The 22,168-nt window shown below is 36.4% G+C and overlaps 1 protein-coding gene across 1 annotated transcript in view; it reads left to right on the plus strand.

The window, feature by feature from the left end:
* LOC150076319 (deformed epidermal autoregulatory factor 1 homolog) overlaps positions 1-20,149 on the plus strand; it is a 116,090-nt gene extending 95,941 nt beyond the window's left edge. The window contains exons 7-8 of the mRNA XM_090387322.1: positions 10,968-11,132; positions 19,698-20,149. Coding sequence (XP_090243448.1) covers positions 10,968-11,132; positions 19,698-19,862 — 330 coding nt within the window. The 3' untranslated portion in view covers positions 19,863-20,149. The remainder of the gene's footprint in view (positions 1-10,967; positions 11,133-19,697) is intronic.
* The last annotated feature ends 2,019 nt before the right edge of the window (positions 20,150-22,168 follow it).

A 22,168-nucleotide genomic window follows, 5' to 3' on the forward strand; every position in this document is an offset into this window, starting at 1 on the left:
TTTTTTTTTTTTTTATTGTTTTTGTTGAGTAGTTGAGCATGAGAACTTAACTGCTGTACTTAAGCACCTTTGCAGCTCTAAGGGAAAATCAAAAAGCAGCTTGCACTTGCAAATGTTATAGAATTTCAACTTATGTGAGGTAGCATTTGTTTGCAGTTCACAGTTGCATTGCTTTTCCTCTCCCACTATTTATACAAACATCTATAGTCTCACACAAGTTGTTTTGCAGAATTTGCTTCTTTTTTTTTTTGCATAAATGAAGATGAGAATACAATATTCTAAAAATGTCTGTTACTCTGTGGGAAGCGAGGTATGTACATATCGAATTTGGTGTTCTTCATAGTGTGGCAAATTGGAGATAAATTTTGAAAAAAATTGAAAATGGAAGTGAATAATAGTATCTTTTTTCCTAATTTTTTAAAAGTGTTTTGCCTATAATAAGCAGAAATGTGTGCATTATCAAATTTAAATTTTTGCAAGCTTATCAGACTTTTAAACTGGATAATGGAAGGGAATAATGGATTTATGTTTTATATTTTATGCCTAAACTTTTTTTTTTTTTTTTTTGGCAGAATTAATATTTTTTAAATATTTAATTTTTTAATAAAAATTAAAAAAAGTTACATAAAATAAGTACAGTCGGTCCTCATATAACACGTGTTTGCATTACACGAATTCGATCATACACGATTTATAAATAGGGGAACGTTATCTTATATAACACGAACCAAATTCGCTTATACACGATTCGCCTTTGTGTTTACAAGAAATGGCAGTCGAACGCGGAATCACCCAAACTGAACGCAACACGATAGGAATGGAGGAGATTCTGAAAATGTATTTATGTGTTTTATATCAGTGAAGGGGAAACACATTTCACCATAATAACGTAAAAACCAACACAATTCCAGCTATCGATATAATCGCAAATGCAATTAGATCGAGTTTACTACCAGTTTATAACAGATTCCACTAGTAGAAATGCAACTGGAAAATGTTTTTATTGTTTTATGGTAGTAACCCCTAGAAATGTGCTTTAGTAAAATGTGAGGTGTTAATAGTGTATCTTGGGCTTTACAGTGTTGTTTATTCAGTTGCTATACGCGCGCAGCTTTGTTTATGTGTATCAAGCATGCCTCCTCGTTTTGTAATTGTGCTTTATTCCCTAAAAATTAGTAAAATACTTAAAAGGTGTGAAAAGGAAGCGTCCTGGCGAAGACACTGCAGATTCAGAGAGAGAAAAAAAAGCAATATGGATAAACAGAGGCGGACTGGCTCAAAAATTCTTACCCGGGAAAATTTATAGTGGCCTCATACTACGGTTTATGGCCAAAATCACACCGGCCTCCGGCCCGCCGTGGTTTCCCTCGTAAGGCTTATGGCCATTCCGCTTCTGTCGATAGGGAAAAAATATGAAATTGTGAAACGCTTTGAGCGAAATTAAAGACCATGTGATGTTGCACATGCTACAGACCTAAATGAGGCAACGCCGAGAATTACAAAGAATGCAGATAAAATAAAAACAACTTTCATAGCGGGAACAGCTCAGTGTAATTAAAATCCATTAGATTAAGACACAAAGAATTGGAAGAGATGGAACGGCTGTCATCTCTTGGATAGAAAATCAAACAAAAAGCAAGTTTGCTTACGGCGATAGAAGCAAAAGCATTAGCAATATTTTATTACGACTTACGTATTATAATTACGTATTATAAAATACGTAAGTATTTTATTACGACTATTTTATTTAATATAATAAATTTTTTACGAATAAAATAGGTATTTTATTCGTATAAAATACTTTTTTAGTATTAAAAAATACTAAAAATACTTTATTATAATATAATATCATTTTTATTACGTATTTTAATCGTTATAAAATACGTATGTATTTTATAACGATTAAAATTACCCGATTATTTATTGTGTTTGGTAATGTTTTGGTTCCAAATGTGTGTTCAATCTTGGGTGGTCGGCACCTAACCCCACTTTTCCCATAGGGCCTGTTGTTTATATTGCACGATTTTGCATTGCACGAGGGTTTCTAGGAACACAACTATCGTGCTATACGAGGACAGACTGTACTGCAAACTTTTAGAAAAGATGAGATGTTGGTATTGTCCATGCAGAATTCAAAAAAATTCCAAAACTTTTCCCAGAAATTAAACAAGAAACTGGCATCTGAGGTGCCATGCTGCAGTGTTTGTCACAACTTGGCGTGTTTCCACTGCTGGGTTAAATTGTGGGAGTACATTAGTACACATGTTTCAGTTGACTATGGTTCAAGCTCATGTAACTGCTAAATGTAGTTATGTACTTGTGCTTTGTCTTAAACCTCCTGTGGCTGTAGGTGTCCCCATCCTGCAATATAAACAGAAATAATTATAATAATAGTTAACACATTATAATAATAAAGAAGTAGATAAAAATTTTTCAAAAAAATTAACCGTTATATTTTTTGATACTATTACAAAGTATACTGACTTTTAATGGTTTGAAAGTGACCTCATTATGTTAGACCTCTGTTTTCAGCAATTTTTTAAAAATTATTTATTTTATAGTAACCAGCACTATGACATTTGGATACTAATGTCTTTGTCAGAGTTTGCATACTGTATAATTAACAATGCATTAATTAACTTGTTGTCATTATTATATATATATATATATACAGTGGATGCCACTTATGTGATCCCTGGGGTGGATGGGATCTATCCAGTTATATTAAAGGAGGCGGCAAAGCAACTAAGCAAACCCTTATCCATAATTACGAGAGCATCCTTGGACTCAGGGGAGGTTCCCACGGACTGGAGATGTGCAAATGTATCCCCAATTAACAAAGGGGGATCAAAGGGTGACACGAGTAATTACAGACCAGTTAGTTTAACTTCTGCTCCGGGTAAAATAATGGAGTCGCTGGTTAAAGATGCATTGCAGGATCATCTAGACAAGACTGCAGCAATAATTCACACACAGCATGGGTTTGTTAAGGGAAAGTCTTGTCTGACAAATTTGATAGGATATTATGATGTGGTTACAAAGGAACTGGATGCAAAAAATAATTTTGATATCATATATTTGGATTTCAGGAAGGCTTTTGACACTGTTGTGCATGGAAGACTATTGTACAAATTGGAGCAGAATGGTATTAAGGGTAAGTTGCTACAATGGATAAAAGGATGGTTAAGTGCGAGAAGACAGAGGGTGGTAATCAATGGGTGCTGCTCTTCTTGGACTAATGTTATTAGTGGAGTCCCACAGGGTTCGGTGTTAGGTCCACTGTTGTTTTGTATATTTATCAATGATATTGATGAAGGTATATCAGGCTTAATGTCGAAGTTTGCAGATGATACAAAGGTTGGCAGGGTTGTTAATGACAGTAATGGCAGTGTGCTACTGCAACAGGATCTAGATAATTTGGGCAGATGGGCTAAGAAGTGGCAACTGAAATTTAACCTTGACAAATGCAAAGTACTGCATATGGGTAGAAGTAACCCCAGAGAAATGTACCAACTGTGTGGTACTACACTTAAGGTGGTAGAAAATGAAAAAGACCTGGGAGTAATTGTGCAGGCAGATATGAAGTTTTCTGAGCAATGCAGACAGGCTGCCAAGGCAGGTCATGGGGTTTGTCAGTGATATATAGGAATTTTGCTAGCAGGGAAAAGGAGGTGATTATCCCTCTGTATAAGGCAATGGTCAGGCCACACCTTGAGTACTGCGTACAGGTCTGCAGGCCTCATTTTAGGAAGGATGTAGATTTACTTGAGCGTGTACAGAGAAGGGCAACAAGATTGGTGAGGGGAATGAAGGGATCCTCTTACCAAGAGAGGCTTAAGTTCTGCAAATTGCAGCAGCTGGAGACTAGGCACCTGTGCGGTGATCTGATTGAGGTATATAAGGCCTTGAATGGGTTGAGCACGCTGAATTCTGATGGGATCCTTCCACTTGTTCAGATTACGAACCTAAGGGGGCATAAATTGAAATTAAGAAAAGACAGATGTAGAATAGATGTGCAGAAATTTGCCTTTAGCCAGCGGGTGGTTAATTGCTGGAACAAACTTCCATCTATCGTTGTGGAAGTTGATAGGTTGAATAAATTTAAGGAGGAACTGGACAGGCATTTGGAGGGAATGGTGTGATTTTTTTTTTTTTTTTTTTTTTTTTTGTTGGCTGATGCTGCATAAGCTCATACATTTGCTTTCTTGTATCACATGCCACTACTACTACTTTGGGACAACTTAATGGACAACAATAACCAAAAAAACAAACTCTGCATCTTTTTCAGTGCTATTTATTGATGTACAGTGGAAATGAAAAGGCAGAAGTGAACAGAAATTAAACATCAAAATTAATCATATAAAATACTTTAATTTGACTGTCCACTATTTCTTTGAAAAAAGTCATCAATAAAAATGAAGCTGTCATAATGTTTCTGGAAATCTTGATTTTAATATTATCATTATCACAAATAATGATAATATTAAAATCAAGAATTAGAAATGCTCTGCTGAAAAACAGTCATATTAGTGGGAGTACAGATATACAGCTACTCCCTGACTTACATAATACTCAACTTCTGTAAATTTGACTTTATGTAAGTTTTTGCCGGCCGGTGAAAACTTAAAAAAAAATCGTGGAAACATATTTTGCATCCTGTTGGAATTAAATGGAGGTATTGTGAAAACATCGAATGTGACCCCAGTAACACATTTTTTTTTTGGTAATTCATTCCAAAACCTTGGAAGTTGAAATTTTTGCTATATAACTAACATATCTCTCTAAAAGGTCATTTTTATAATGGAGTGCTACCTTTTCAATGTTATCATATGTTCCGTTATAAGAATCAATTTTGAACAGCTTTGTTGATATTTTTCTAAAGAACATGTCACCACCACAAAACAATAAAAACAATTTGCACTTTCTGGTTTATTGAATTTTAGTGCATCTAATTATAAACGGGTAGTAAAGTCGATCTGTTGCATTTGCGATAATCCTCATAACTGGAATTGTTATATGGGATGCATATAAATTATCAGGTGACACAGAAGCCTATGGCAGATATAATCTTGTCTGTAATCAAGTCACAGAGGAAGTTAGGCAGGCAAAGGCAGATTATGAGAAACCTTTGGCAAAGGATGCAAAGAAAAACAGCAAAGAGTTCTTTACTTATGTAAACTCTAGAAGGAAAGGGACGAATCAGATTGGACCACTTAATGTACAGTGGAAGTGTACTTAATGTATAGATGGGTTGACTATTGATGGTCATGCTCAGGTAGCTGATCAACTGAATGAGTATTTTGCTTCTACATTCACACATGAGGATTTAGTCAAAGAGGGAAATTCCAGAAGTTTATTAAACTCTAACAGGGAGCTAAGTGATTTTGTAATAACTGAGAGCAAAGTGGAGGAGAAATTGTTGAAGTTAAACATAAGGAAGTCACGTGGGGTGGATGGGATCTATCCAGTTATATTAAAGGAGGCAGCAAAGGAAGTAAGCAAACACTTAGCCATAATTATGAGAGCTTCCTTGGAATCACGGGAGGTCCCCATGGAGTGGAGGTGTGCAATGTATCACCAATTCACAAAGGGGATTCAAAATGTGACACAAGAAACTACAGACCTGTTAATTTAACTTGTGTTTCAGGGAAAATAATGGAATCACTGGTTAAAGAAGCATTGCAGGATCATCTAGACAAGACTGCAACCTCCCTTTAACAAACCCAAGCTACAGCATGGGTTTGTTTGTTAAAGGGAGGTCTTGTCTGACCAATTTAATTAGTTACTATGATGTGGTCACAAAGGAACTGAATGCCAAAAATAATTTTGATATCATATACTTGGATTTCAGGAAAGCTTTTGATATTGTTGCACATGGAAGACTGCTGTACAAATTGGAGAGTTATGGCATCAAGGGTAAGCTGCTACAATGGATAAAGAGATGGTTAAATGGGAGACAACAGAGAGTGGTAATCAATGGCCACTGCTCTTCGTTGACAAATGCTATTAGTGGAGTTCCCCAGGGTTCGGTGTTGGGCCCATTGTTGTTTTGTCTATTCACAATGATATTGATGAAGGTATATCAAGATTAATGTCCAAGTTTGCAGATGATACAAAAGTTGACAGGGTTGTTAATGACAGTAAAGATAATATGCTCTTCCCAACTAGATCTAGATAAGTTGGACAAATGGACTGAGAAGTGGCAACTGAAATTTAACATTGACAAATGCAAAGTACTGCATATGGGTAGCAATAACCCAAAAGAAATGTACCAACTGGGTGGTACTACACTCAGGGAAGTGGAAAGTGAAAAAGACCTGGGGTTAATTGTGCAGTCAAATATGAAGTTTGCGAGCAGTGCATACAGGCTGCCAGGCCAGGGCAGGTCATGGAGTGTTGTTAATGATATATAATAATTTTGCTAGCAGGGACAGGGAGATGATTATCCCATAGTACAAGGCAATGGGCAGGCCACACCTTGAGTACTGCGTACAGGAGGCCTCATTTTAGGAAGGATGTAGAGTTACTAGAACAAGTATAAATAAGGGCAACAAGATTGGTGAGGGCAACAAAGGGGTGCTCTTACCAAGAAAGGCTTAAGTTCTGTAAATTGCAGCGCCTGGAGAGTAGGCACCTGCGAGGTGATCTGATTGAGGTGTATAAGGCCTTGAATGGGTTGAGCAAGCTGAATGCTGATGGGATTCTTCCTCTTGGTCAGATTAAGGACCTGAGGGGGGGGGGCATATATTCAAATTGAGAAAAGACAGTTGTAGAATAGAAGTGCGGAAATTTGCCTTTAGCCAGTGGGTGGTTGATTGGTGGAACAGACTTCCATCTTTTGTTGTGGAAGCTGATATGTTTTGTTGTGGAAGCTTAAATGGGAGGTTTTTTGTTTTTTTTTTTTTTTTTGGTTGAACTTTGTTCATGAATATGTAAATTTAATTGACTCAGCTCAGAGATCTAAAAGCTAATACCTACATCCTCCTGCTAGCTGCATTACAGCTTTTACTTTTTTGTACTGTTAAATACAACTTCTCTGTAAAAAGACTAGCCCTTTTTATATGTTATGTTAACTTTAAAATCATCTAAGTTGTCTTTGCCCCACTGGAGAATTACCTGAAGATCGGCATTTAAGGAATTGGTAGCAGATTTTCGAGAAGTTGAAGCTGATTGAGCAGGACAAGGTTTCTCAAAATGGAAAGTGGAATGCAATGTGCTATCATCGGCAAAACTATGGATAGGATTTCCAGTCAATGGAAGAAGGTCATTAATATACAAGGGGGAAAGAACTGAACCTTGGGGGACACCGGCATTAGTGGAGAAGTTAGAAGACAGAGAGCCATCTACCATCACCCTCAGTGAGCGATCAGAGAGAAAACTGGATAACCAATTACTAAAAACAGATGGCAAACCGTAAGATGGAAGCTTGTTTAGAAGACCTTTATGCCAAACACGATCAAAAGCCTTTGAGATGTCAAGAGCAACTACTTGTGTTTCATCAAACCTTTCCATTGAATTAGTCCATAAATGGGTAACATAAGCCAGAATATCACTGGATCGACACTGCCAAGTCTCTGACAGGGAATATCAGAACGGACATATGCATACCACCTTTGAGGCGAAAGGAATCATACAGCGAATAATTTGGGCATCTGAGATGAGCAGTAGTTGAATAAACCGATAACTGAGATTCTGTCAGAAAAAGTACATGGGGTTTGGCAGACTGCAAGTGGAAATGGACATTGTTGAGATTAGAATTGAGACCATGTATATTTGTGAAATGAATTAGAAAGTGCTTGGGAGGTTTAGATCTTTTCGCAGATAAGCTTGCTCTATTAGTTTGACAATTCATGGTGTATTCAATAGTAAGAAAAAGTGGGTGGGACATGCTGTATGAAGTAATGAAATTTTTGGATATGGCATACACGTTGTAAGAATATACCCAGATCCTTGACATAACGTGGCCTCGACAATGCTCCCCGCATACACACTACTTCGACTCCCTCCAGTCACTATCTGGCAGTGTAGAGGTAGCAAGATTATACATTAGCTGATCAGGAAGCTTCCTAGAGAGTTACCAATAGGTTCGGTCCGGTCCGGTGTACTAACTAGCGGCCGGTCTGCGATCACCGTTTTAGAGCTGTACCCTCGAAATGTAAGGAATATTGGATCTCACCATGACATTCATCATAACCTCAAAAGTCGTCAATCATACTGCATGATGGAAGAGATAGGGAAGGGTTGACCGGAACTTAGCTCTAGAGACTAAACATGGGTTCCACCCCTTCAAGCCTCCAATAAGCAAAGTGGTGGTATTTCACCGGTTGATGAGAGTCATCTACCACCTAGTACTGTCTGGTAACATAGAGGGGCGGCGTTCCTCCATGTGTTTGTGCCACACCTCGACCCCTACTTAGGTTGGTTCACACCTGGGTGGTCACCCACCATGTACTTGTGCATGGAGGTTATAACCAGGATTACTAACGGTCCCACCATCGTGAAGGTGCAAGCAGAGGATTTGGCTGTCACAGACCGTCTGGACTTCGCCGAAATTGGGGGTTCACTTGACTTGAGTGTCACCCGAATATCAGTTCCATCAGCATTTTAGACTCCCAGGCAGCAAGTACAGCTTGTCTGGCATATCTGAGAGAATGTCTGTGACAACCTCAAGGACCCTGTTACACTTAATGATATATTTTTTATTGAATATTTTGAATATTTTTTTAACTCTCACTTCAATCAAACATTATACCAAAGTGACTATTACTCATATGCACGGAGGGCGCCTCCGTAGCCAGGAGCAGCAGTGCGTAGCACACGCTTCTTGATTAGACTGGGTTTGAGCCCGTCACCACCAAATACGGAGGATGCGGAAAGGTCAGGGAATGACCATCGCATATCCTGGAGCAATATGGCCTTACTTGCTAATGCTCCTAAAAACCAAATAACTAACTAATTCATATGCACAGAATTATAAGATAAGATGAGAGATGTTACACTTCAAATATTATTGCTAAATTTCAGGTGTTGTTATAACATGCCATTAAGTGAAAAACCTTAGGTTCAAGAGAAAGGGCATAGGGATTTTAGGAAATGGTGTCATGTTGCATGTTATAAAAGCAAGATTTTCTGTTTTCACATAGTTATTAAGAGAGAATTCTACTTGAAGTGTTCTCGTGTGAAAAAAAAAATGTGTATTACTGTACTGTCTGTGGTCGGTGTATCTTGAAGCCTTATAAGTGGAACTTACCCTATAGTTTGAGAACTGGTGTGAATTGGTTTGAAGGCTTTTGATCATGTTTGACATAAAGGTCTTCTAAACAAGCTTATGGATTGCTGTGTTTTTTTTTTTTTTTTTGTTCCCCCCCCACAATTGGTATCCAGTTTTCTTTAACTGCTCACTACATGTAATAGTAAGTGGCACTGTCTTATGCTTGATGGTAAACTTAATTTCAATAATTACATTTAACTGAAAGAATGCAAACTGGTCTTGTAAATAAGAAAAGAAATATCACATAACAAACGTAGCAGATACCTCATTGAAAATAAAGGGTTTAGAACATACTGAAATTGTGTATCCCAAAGAATCACTCTTTTGTTTTATACAGAATAACTATTTATATAGACTAGTTCCTAGGTTCATTGAAATAAGTTGTTTTTATGATGCAGTCTTTGCAGTAAATCAAGTACGATGTCATTTTTTCACTTAGTGATGTACTATTTGGTTAAGTTACACATAACTTAACTTACTATTTGGTATAACTATAACTTACTATAACTTAACTTACTTACTATATATAACTTAAATTACTATTTGGTTAAGTTACACATAACTTAACCAAATAGTACATCACTAAGTGAACAATGTACTGTTTAAGGGACAATAAACACTTATTTGATGAAACATTAAATACATGCTAAATAAATTAATGTTATTTCAGCATATTGATTCCAAGGCTTGCTAGTAACAAAGTTTTTACATGAAAATGATATATTCTCTAACACTGTGCCATCAGTGCATTATCATAAGCAAGTAATAGGCAAGTTATTAATAACTTGCCTATTACTTGCTTTATGATAATGCACTGATGGCACAGTGTTACACAGATAGATACATATGGTTTTTTTTGTGTAAGTACTTTATGTTGTGTAGATAATAATATTCCAGTAAGAAATATGCTCTCATTTATATACTGTAAACTTATATGCTTGTTATTGTTTGTTATTTGGTTTTTAGGAGCATTAGCAACTAAGGCCATATTGCTCCGGGATATGCGGTGGTCATTCCCTGACCTTTCCGCATCCTCCGTATTTGGTGGTGACGGGCTCGAACCCCGGTCTAATCAAGAAGCGTGTTCTACGCACTGCCGCTCCTTCCCACCTGGCTACGGAGGCGCCCAAATAAACTTATATGCAACATGGCATTTATAAGAATTTGAGTGCAAGGTAGATTGTGTCACATGTATTAACAAGCTCAAAGGAAATAGCCCAGAAGCTTAAATTAGAGATATTGTGAATGCTACTGTGGAATGTATGTCGTGGTTTCTTCTGTGTACTAGACGAAATCAAGACTGTCTTGATTTATTTAAATTTGCTGTTTACATACAAGCAACTAGAGGTTAACCATTGCTGTAAACAGGAAAATTTCACAAAGATAATGCCAGCTCACAATGTTCATAGTTCCTTCATTTTGTAGTGAAAGAGTACAAATAATACTCACCAAATAATGCACTGTTTTTCACAATGCATTATTTGGTGACCAATATTCAGTTTTTAATTGAAAAAGAGTATAGAATGAGAGAGTGCTCTTTGTCAATCTTTCAGTTTGAAAAATTATAGCTATTGTATGTGCCACAGATATTTGTTCAGAGATGGTGAATAAGTTAAGAGATTTCTTTAAATAGATAAGATTTTAGGTAGGCAGTACCACGCAATTGCAGAAATACTTTTTATCCTGTCCTTTATAGGCACTTAATACATCACGTATTGAGGCACAAATGAACCTTTCTAGGGCAATCTTGGAAGCCAAAACTGAAAAGGATATTGCTATCCAGCAAGCTCATCAACAAGCTCAGATGGAACTACAAGAAAAGTTTGAGGCCATGGCAGCAGATAGGGAAGATGGTGTGAAGGTATAAACATTAATTTTAGTACTTCATGACAAGTACAATAAATACTTTAAGATTATGTTAATGTATGATATATTTCAGTATTATTGCTAAATAATTCATGTGACTCCTTTCTAGTAGTAGTTTTCCCAAAGTCCTTTTTCTGTTATGGTTGGAGCCGAGTTGATTTACAGTCGTTTGCTTTCCATGATAAGTGAGGAAATAGTGCTAATCATCTGGAGTCGTGAATTTTTCACAGTTTATACAGTTTTGCAGAAACGACTTTCCTATTGATAGGTTATGCCTGGAGAGGAAGGAAGTGAATGAAATAGTCAACAAGAGTTTTAAATATGAATTTGATAGTATAAAACAGCTACGATTCTCAATACATTCCACGTTGTATTTCAATATTTGTAGAAGAATAAGAGAACACTTCCATGTGACACTCTCCAGAAATTAAAACGAATATGAAATTAATGCAGATTAATTACAGTAATAAAATCAATTAAAAAAATAATATAAACTTTTAATGCAAATTTTGCAAAAACAACTTTCCTTCCTTATCGATAGGTTATGCCTGGAGAGGAAGGAGGTGAATTGAATAGTCAACAGGAGTTAAAAATATGAATGAAAAGAAGGAAAGTCATTTTTGCAAAATTTGCATTAAGCTTTTTAATTTTTTAATTTTTTTTTATTTTTTAATTTATTTTATTAATGTAATCAATTTGCATTAATTTTATATTCGTTTTAAAATATGGAGAGTGTCACACGGAAGTGTGTCATGCTTGGATCTTATGGTCAAGGCCGAATTCGCCATCCGTGATGCTTTTGTCAAACACGAACATCTAGTAATGATTTCAATAGACATAGAGAAGGCTTTTGATACCACCTGGCGGTATGGTATACTTAGTGATCTTTACCTTCTCGGACTACGAGGCAGTCTTCCTATATTTGTTCAGAACTTTTTACGTACTAGATCATTTCAAGTTCGATACCAACATGCCCTTTCCGCAACTTTCATCCAGGAAGAAGGTGTTCCACAGGGATCAGTACTGAGTGCCACTCTTTTTGCTCTGAGAATAGATTCTATCACTAAACAGCTTCTGAATACAGTTGAGACTTACCTTTATGCAGATGACCTGTCATTCTCAAAACATGAGGTCTATTGAAAGACAGCTTCAGATATCGCTTAATAAAATTCAATAATGGGCGAGTCTCAACGGCTATCGCAGCAGAAAACAGTTGCTATCCATTTCTGTAGACAACGCAAACTTCATCCAGATCCTGAACTTCAAATTTCTAACGTTTTTGTCCCAGTCACCAGCAACATCCGATTTCTAGGATTAACCTTTGACAATAAGTTAAATTTCCTAGATCATATTAAAAATGTACGGACTTCATGTCTAAAAAAAGCTAAACATACCCAGAGCTTTATCTGCCCAAACTTGGGGAGCAGATCGTACCTCCTTTCTTCGGTTACACAGGGCATTAATCAGATCCCGTCTCGATTATGGTGCTCCAATCTATGATTCTGCCAGAAAGAGTGCATTAATACGTTGGCATTCGAGGTGAGCAGACGCGCTTAGACAGGGCTCCTCAGTTAAGTGGTTTACTTTTGGATAGTGCTTTTAAATATTTGATTTATTTAGATATTGTTGGATTATTTTGTTATAGGTTTTCCTGTAACTGTTTGATTTTAATAATATTATAGATATAATTTTTTAAAGTTACTTTCATTGATATTTATTTAATTTTATAATGGTAGATACGAGATCTGCCTTAAACACGTCACAGGGTATCATGACTCACACGGAAATAGCAGATGGCGATTTATGGGTGAGTCATGATTTAATCCGTTGTGGAACCTGTGGAATGTTTTCCAAGGTCGACCTGGTGACTAATCCTACCTCACCTGGGGATTCTTTTCTTTGTGACCGATGTAAGGAGCGCACCGATCTTAAATTACAATTTGGTGCACTGATGGAACAATTTGGTGCACTGATGGAACAATTTGAGTCCCTGAAAAAACAAGTGCTTGCCCTCGAAAATAATGCATCTGGGAGCTTGTCAGGTACTCAAAACTCCAGCAATCTACCAAGTGATGCACACCCGATTCGAGCCTCAAAACAGAAAAACCAAGTGCAAACTACTCTGGTTAAAAAGGACATTGTTTTATTAGGAGACTCCATTGTCAGGGAAACGGGGAATATTTTTTGTAATAAAGATAGGTGGAGCAGAACCAGGGTATGTCTGCCGGGAGCAACTATTGATGATGTCACCAACAGATTGTCAGATTTTAAAGGGGGTAAAGAAAATATTATTATTCATGTGGGGACAAATGATATTAAACATACACGATCTGACGGAAAAATACAGGACCATGCTGAGGAAATGTCGCGAGCTAGGCCATAATGTCTGTGTCTGCAATTCTGCCCAGACACGATAGGAGGGATTATATGTTAAGAGCCTTGTGGATTAACTCAAGACTTGAAGGAATCTGCAAGGCTTTAGGGGGTAAATTTCTATCAGCATGGCCCACACTTGTAGGTAGAAGGAATTTGTTTTGTAGAGACGGGATACACTTAAACAAAGGTGGTGCAAAAGTTTTTGCCAGTATTATTGAGGATACCTTAAAGGTTCAGGGAAACTGCTAGTTAGGGGGGATGTGGGTAATACTGACATGCGTTTATCTGATAATATTGGTCAATGTAACTCTTGCACATACCTTAAGAGTTCTTATCTGTTACCCCAACTGGACGTATTATCTAGATGTTCTGGGGGCAAAGACGTTTCACGTGAGCGGGTAGCTAATATCAGGGAAGAGAGCCTAAAAACTTCAAGGGTTGTTAAATATACAAGAACAGTAAATCTTAATTGTTTATACAGTAACGTTAGAAGTGTCGTCAATAAAATGAGCGAATTCGAACTGCTGGTTAAAACAAGTAACGCGGACATAATAGGGCTTACAGAGACGTGGTGCCACCCGGAAATTGGGGATGAGTTTCAGTACGGCTTGTATAATGTATTTAGGAAGGATAGGTTAGATAGAAGGGGTGGTGGGGTAATGCTTCTTGTCAGAAGCAGCCTGAGTGCGATGATAGCTTTCCCGGATTCAGACATTTCACATGCTAGTACAGAGTCTGTATGGTGTGAGATAGTTGGAAACAAAGGTAATGCGAGTAGGAGTAATCTACAGACCAGGTGATTGTGAAGATTATGACAAAAGCCTCTACATGCAAATGGAATGGGCAAGTAAGCGTCAATGCCTTATTATGGGCGATTTCAATTTGCCTCTAATTGATTGGAGTAAATGGGAAGGAAACTCGACATGGGGAACAAAATTTTTAAATCAACTAGATGACTGTTATTTGTATCAACATGTCAGGGAAAGTACTAGAGAAAAGAATATCCTAGACCTCATCATCACACATGAATCAGATGACATAACAGGACTGACAGTAGAGGAACCAGTAGCAGGAAGTGATCACTGAGTTCTACGGTGGATGATGACAAGAGAGGTAGCAGAAGTAAAAGGCAAAGGAATGGGTTTTAATTTCAGAAAAGAAAATTACGATGCCTTAAGGTACTGCATAGCCTCTATTAACTGGGTAGATATCGCACAGAGAATGAATACAATTGAACTGTGGTACGCTTTTAAAACATTAATCACAGATGCCTTGAATGCGTATATACCATTAAAAAAATACTCCACGAGAAGGGTTCCAAGTTGGATGAATAGTGAAATTGCCGCATTACTTGAGCAGAAAAAGGTGGCATGGAAAGGTTACAGAGCAATAAAAAGTACTGAAGCCTATAACAGCTACAAGGTAATGTGTAATAGAGCCACAGAAAAGGTTCGACAGGCAAAGGCAGTTTATGAGAAATCACTAGCAAACAGAGCAAAGAGGGGGGATAAAGAATTCTTCACATATATAAATGCCAAGAAGAGCAGGACAAACCAGATTGGACCTTTACGTAAGGGAAAGGGGATAGTAATAAATACACCAGCTGCCGTTGCCGATGAACTCAACAGTTATTTTGCATCGATATTTACAAATGAAAAACCTTTTGTGGCAATGGGAAATTGTGGGAGCGAAGTTAAAAAATATGTAATTAATGATATTGAAATTTCGCAAGATTATTTAATGAAAAAACTTTCGAGCCTACAGACCAGTAAGGCTCCTGGAGTTGATGAAATATACCCTATAATCTTAAGAGAGGCGGCAAGCAAGTGCACTGAACCATTGGGGCTAATTATGCGAGCATCACTAGACTCTGGGGATATTCCCTTGGATTGGAAAAGTACAAATGTATCTCCCATACATAAGGGTGGCTCTAAAAGTGAAGTTGGAAATTATCGACCTGTCAGTCTGACTTCAGTAGTAGGGAAAATCATGGAGGCAATGATCAAGGGTGGAATTCAGGATCATCTGGATCGAATTGAAATTCTCAAGGATACTCAGCATGGTTTTGTAAAGGGAAAATCATGTTTAACAAATCTGGTTCGCTATTTCGAAAGGGTCACTCACGAGCTGGATTTAGGGAATAATTTCAACATTGTTTATTTAGATTTCAGCAAAGCTTTTGACTCAGTCCCACATGAGCGATTGCTTTATAAGCTGGAACAGGTTGGAATTACTGGGGAAAATCCTTAGATGGATAGAAGGATGGCTTCAGGGCAGGAGGCAGAGGGTTGTGATAAATGGCTATTCCTCAGATTGGGTTGATGTAAGAAGTGGGGTTCCCCAAGGATCAGTATTAGGACCACTGTTGTTTTTAATTTTCATAAACGACATTGATGAAGGGATAAAGGGTGTGATGTCTAAATTTGCAGATGATGTTAAAATTGGTAGAGTAGTTAATGATCACTGTCAAGCTGAGCTTCTTCAGAGAGACCTAGATAGACTTCAGGAATGGTCAGAAAAATGACAGCTGTGCTTTAATCCAACAAAGTGTAAGGTATTACACCTGGGAAACAGTAATCCCAAAAAAACTTATTCACTTGGTGGAGTTCAACTAAACCCAGTACTGGAGGAAAGGGACTTGGGTGTTACGATACGGTCAGACATGAGATTCTCTGAGCATTGTAAACAGGTTGCAAGGAAGGCCCATGGTGTCCTATCGATGATCTATCGAACTTTTGCAAGTAGAGATAGGGACGTGATAATCCCATTATATAAAGCTTATGTTAGACCACACTTGGAATACTGTGTTCAAGTATGGAGACCGCACCTAAAGAAAGACATTGAGCTTCTTGAAAGGGTGCAAAGAAGGGTAACTCGCCTGGTGAGATCGGCAAAAGGGCGTCCTTATGAAGAAAGACTTCGAATATGTGGGTTGCAGAGTTTGGAAACTAGACACCTTAGAGGAGATTTGATTGGGGTGTTTAAGGCTCTGAGAGGCATCAGTAAAATGAATGAGGACGAAATTTTCAAGATTATAAATGATACTAGAACTAGGGGACATAAATTCAAGTTACGGGGGGAAATGTTTAGATTGGACTGCAGGAAATTTTATTTTAGCCAGCGAGTTATAAATTACTGGAATAAGTTGCCTTTATGGGTGGTAGAGGCCAACAGTTTGGGATTATTCAAAGGTCATCTGGATAGTACTTTCGGGTAAGGGAAGTGCATAGGATGATAGGTTTAATTTCCTTTTTATTTTTATTTATTTATTTATTTTTTTTATTTATTAATTATTATTATTTAGTTATTTATTTTATTTATTTATTTTTTTTTTTTTGTGTTTATCATTGTTTTGTTCGGATTTATTTATTTTTTTTTGGCTGGTGCAGCATAAGCCATAGGCTTTCGTGCACCATGCGGCCATTACTAATACTAATAACGCTGGCCTGATCCTATTCAACACAGTGCTTTGAGAATTGCAATTGGTGCGTTCAGAATGTCCCCAGCACATAGTCTCTACATCGATGCTCACGAGCCCACACTAACTTTACGCAGGAAAACACTGTTACTGAAATATGCTGTCAAGATACAAAGTTGTGCCTCTCATCCCGTTCAGTCATACCTTTTCAACCCACCCTTAGAAAACCTATATAGAAACAAACCTAGCATAGTAAAACCAGCTGGTCTTCGCCTTCTTGAACTGGTGCGTTTGGAATATTTCCATCCATTCTGTAAAGCAGGTAGCAACCTATACTTAACCACCATGGGTTCCTCCTCCTCCTCGAACCTGTGACACTTGCCTCTGTCAATGGAGAAAGAATACTTTGCAAGCATCAAATGTCAACCAAATTCATGCAGTTCACACTCAAAGATATACTGATTTCTCCCCAATTTTTACAGATGGCTCTAAATCTAATTCAAATGTTGGAGCAGCTGCAGTGTTTCCGAATACAATTGTATCAGTTTCCCTTCCATCAGAATTTAGTATATTTTCTGCTGAACTATACGCAATCAAACTAGCTTTAGAAAATCTCTATTCTGACTGTTCCTTAAAATCTGTTATTTACACTGATTCCCTCAGCTCAATCATGTCGTTATGTAATTCCTCAGATAAAGTTCACCCTGTTCTAGATGAAATCAGAAGTTTATTACTGCAAATTAAAGAACGCAACCAACAGGTCACTTTTTGCTGGATTCCAGCCCATTCTGGTATTTTAGGCAATGAACTGGCCGATAAAGCTGCAAAAAATCCAACTACCTTAGATTTAACCAATATCCCTGTTCCAGCATCAGATTATGCACTAACCATTCATGCTGTTTGCCTATCACAATGGACAGCACTCTGGCACTCTCAGACTAATAATAAACTCTTTCAGTTTAAACAAGACCCGAAAATTTGGCACTCCAGTGTCTGTACGTCGAAACGAAAAGAAGTAGTCCTTTCAAGGGCAAGAAAAGTAATACCCATCTGACCCACCTTCATTTACTCACAGGAGATGATCCACCACAATGTACACATTGTTCTAACAATTTGACTGTAAAACGTATTCTTATTGGCTGCCCCTATTATAAACAAGGCAGAACTTCATCCTTGATCTCACTGGTTAATCTTCATAAACCAATAACTCTAGAAAATCTCATTGGTGATAAGGCAAATATTTCTGAATTTTTTGACTTTCTCAGGCAAACTGGATTTTTTAATTATTTTTGATTTCGGATTTTCTTCTGATTTATGGAAAACTCATATTTTTGTATAATAAGTGAATAGGCACATTATATGCCTTAGCAGCTTATGTGCCATTAAGCCTCCATAACAACAACAACAACAACAACACGGAAGTGTTCTACGTATCTTATTGAGGTGAATTTCTCTTATTCTTTTACAAATTTCAAATACAACGTAGAACACATTGAGCATCGCAGTGCTGTTTTATACCACTGTTAAGTAGTATCATGTAATGCAAAAAGTAAAACTTATTGGTATTCACTGTTATTAAAAAATTCCCAGGCCTGACCAGTGTTATCTTCACAAACAAAAAATACCTTCAAGTTAAACCTGGTCCCCCCTATTCTGTGGATATATTTTTTTATTATATGGCTTCCACTGACAGGAATTTTATGCTCTGGCATACAGTGGTTTCTGAATTAAGTGCGCAGCAATTTCAAGGGTAGCCTAATTTTTCTTAGACACTCATTGCTGTTTGCATTGCTATTATTTGTAAAATGTATGTATCAAAGCAGCAACTGGAACCTGCAAAGACATGGTCTCATGAAATTCTGAGGTCTTAAGTGTATAGACCCTTGCCCAGTATGTAGTCCCTTGTCCATTATATATCTTGAGTTTGTTTGTGAATTATGTCCATTGTCAAAACCAGTGCAAAGATGAGTCTTCTTACCTCTTTTACACATCTTCTACAATCTTATTGTCACATTTGAACTTGCACCTGAAGCTATATCATCATCAAGACATTTCTTTGCATACCTATATATCTCACTGACAATATGGATCACACCATCTTCAGAAATATATAATTTGAAGCACTGCAGTGGAGTAACATCATGAAAGGAGGATATCCAAAGACCTGAATTTTACCCACTGAATTCTAGGTGGTGGAGATTTTACTATTTTCAGTTGCAGTTAAGTAACATCACTTGTTGATATGTCATAAATTTTGCTCACTGTTTAAATCTACACTCCTACTGATAAAATCAGGTTTAAATTCAGTCCCACCAAAACTAATTTCATATCTGATTCATTTTTAATCACTAAATACTTGTACATTTGCTGTATGCACCATTTTTTTTTAGCTGTTCTCTCAGCCATGTTAATGATATACATTACTGGAATTACTGCATCACAATATAAATGTAATAATGAGTGAAAAAAAAAATTCAAATTATTTAATTTTGTCTACTTGAATAGATATGCTGGATTGAAACATATAGTGGATCACAGAACTTTTTTGGGAATAGCAACAAAGGGGTGAAAGAGTGTGTGTGTGTGTGTGTGTGTGTGTGTGTGTGTGTGTGTGTGTGTGTGTGTAATAAACATATCATGGAGCAAGTACAATATAACAGAATGGTTTCATTCAAGGAAAAGAATAAAAATAATTAACACCTATTTTACAAAAATAGTATAGGATTTTATTTATGGAAATTTACAGTTTTATTTATTTTGTTATAGCGTTGTGGAAACTGCAATAGGATGGCATTTTCTGAGTGTACTGGTTGTCATCGAGTAAGTTATTGTAGCACATTTTGTCAGCGTAAAGACTGGCGCAACCATCAGGATGACTGTGGTGACCATATCATTCAAGAGGACAGCTGTGCAGAGAATACAACAGATTGATGATGTGAAATATGTTAGGAAGCCAATATATTTAAATAACCAAAATCACATGGTTTTCAGTTGTTCAGACTTACGTTGGTGGTAAAATACTTCCTTGTATTGAATATGTATTTTATGCTAGGCTGCTTTTACAATATTATTCAGAATAGTTTGGTTATGCCGTTTTAAAGATGATTTAAATGTTGCCTTATATGCTTTTGGCATATGTACATAACTTCAATACGAATGTATATTTGTATATTTGGTGCTTGACTTGAAAAAGTGGACTATTTACAATTTTTTAGAAACCTGATGTAGTTCCGCATATTGTATTTATTGAAGGAAGATAAGAAGTTCAATAAAAAATGATTAAAATTGTATGCTTTCAATTGAAATAAAAAAACGGTGTAATATATTTTATAAGAAATGTCAGAAAGATTGACTTTGCCTCAGTATTTAAATCAAAATATGAAATCTGAAATATTTCTTATATTTAATTATGTAAATTAAGCACACATGACCAAAAAAAAAAAAAAAAAAAAAAAAACATTTTCTGTACAAAATTAACCAAAACTTGCAAAACTCAGACAAGTTTGCAGTGTTGTTCACACGTTTCTTTTACTCTGCTGTTCTCCTTGAGCCTATAAAATGAAATTTGATTTTCAGTAACTTTGTTTTTCAAACACAAATATAGTACATTGTCCAAAAACTGATATTTAGTTTTTTTGGAAGGGTGGAGGTGATTAATTTATTTCAATCTGCAAAATTTGTTCTGTGTACTATGAAGAAGAAATATACAATTATATTTCAATTTAGGTTACATAATGTTTAACTTAATGCTTCTAGTAGCTCATTTTGCAGTTTGCTTCTCTGGTATTCATTCTATGTTTAGTGGACAGCAGACTTTTGACTGCCATAAGTAAATATGACCTAATAAACTCTCAAAAAAAAAAAGTTTGCCGGCCAACAGACTACGTCCACATTTATCAAATTTATTTCTAAAACCATACAGCTTTTGAGTATATTAAACAGTTACACAGTACGGAAAAGTGTATATCAGTTAGCCTTTAAACAGGCTTTGTTCTTTAGGTTTTTTTCATTCCCACTACAAATGAATAGGGACCATCATAACTGTTAACTCTCTGGATTTGTGACTTTCTCCATCCTGCCATTGTAACATGGTTGATGATAAGGGTTTTTCTCTCTCTCTCTCTCTCTCTCTCTTTTTTTGCAAATATCAGTTTTTTTTTTTTTTTTCTTTTCCACAAGAGAAATTATAAAACCACATTAAAACTGGAATTAAAATTTAAAAAGAAAAAGAATTTCTGATTATTTTCAATACTGAATTGGTAAATAGAAATGTGGGATAAGAGCATTGTTCTCGGTAATTATGTTTGTTTATAGTTTGCATTTGTGTGATACAAAACTAATTAACAATGTCTTTCAGTGATATGTCAGAAAAATATGATGTAAAATTTCAGAAAACATATGCAAAATTTTTCTTGTATTGTAAAATCTGAAAATGGTAGCATGTTTGCCTTGTGTACAATACTGTCTGTAGATAAGGTTTTTCATTTTCAAGCAGCTGGAAAAACTGTAATCAGACATTTGCAAAACAAATAAGCATAAGGAGTGTATGCAGTACATAGAAAAAAAAATGCAAAAGCATTTTATAGCAATATGTCATGCCAAATGTTAATTTGCATCTTTTGTTCAGAATTATAATGAAATAGCAAAAGTTGTGTAAGAACAAAAACAACAGGTGTTGTTTGTGAAATTGCACAAATGGGAAAGAAAGAGGCAGTGATGGCTTTAAAAGGTAGGGTCATTTTCAATTATTATAGATGGTGGTTTTTTTTATTTCAAATGCATTGAGTACAAAATAAAATTACATTAGTAAGTTTGTAATTATAAATATCTGGAATGAATAATAAATAAAATAGGACAGCTAAATAATAAGAATTAACAGGTACTTAATACAAAAAAAACAACAACAGGAATTGAACTAGTCCAAAGTTTAAAGCAAATCAAGCCATTCTATTGCCTCATTGGTACAATTATGCAGAGCAGTGATTCCTCCCTGGAGGCCCTGTCTGGAGGTGCAGCCAGTTAGTATATGTGAAGTGTCTTCTACAGTTCCATAAGCACAGAATCCCTATCTATATTCTGATTTGGCACATGTAACACAATCACTTCTAAAGCGATTTATCTTCTTCCATAGATAGCAGTAATCAAAGTAATTCCATGCTATGTCCCATTGTAGTAGCCTTTTGTAATAATAAAAAAAAAAAATGTCACCACAGTGGGATATAGGTAACTACAGAGTA

The sequence above is a fragment of the Mastigoproctus giganteus genome, chromosome 13 (genome assembly GCF_048544385.1).
Source record: "Mastigoproctus giganteus isolate SK-2022 chromosome 13, ASM4854438v1, whole genome shotgun sequence".
Taxonomy (NCBI): Eukaryota; Metazoa; Arthropoda; class Arachnida; order Uropygi; family Thelyphonidae; genus Mastigoproctus; species Mastigoproctus giganteus.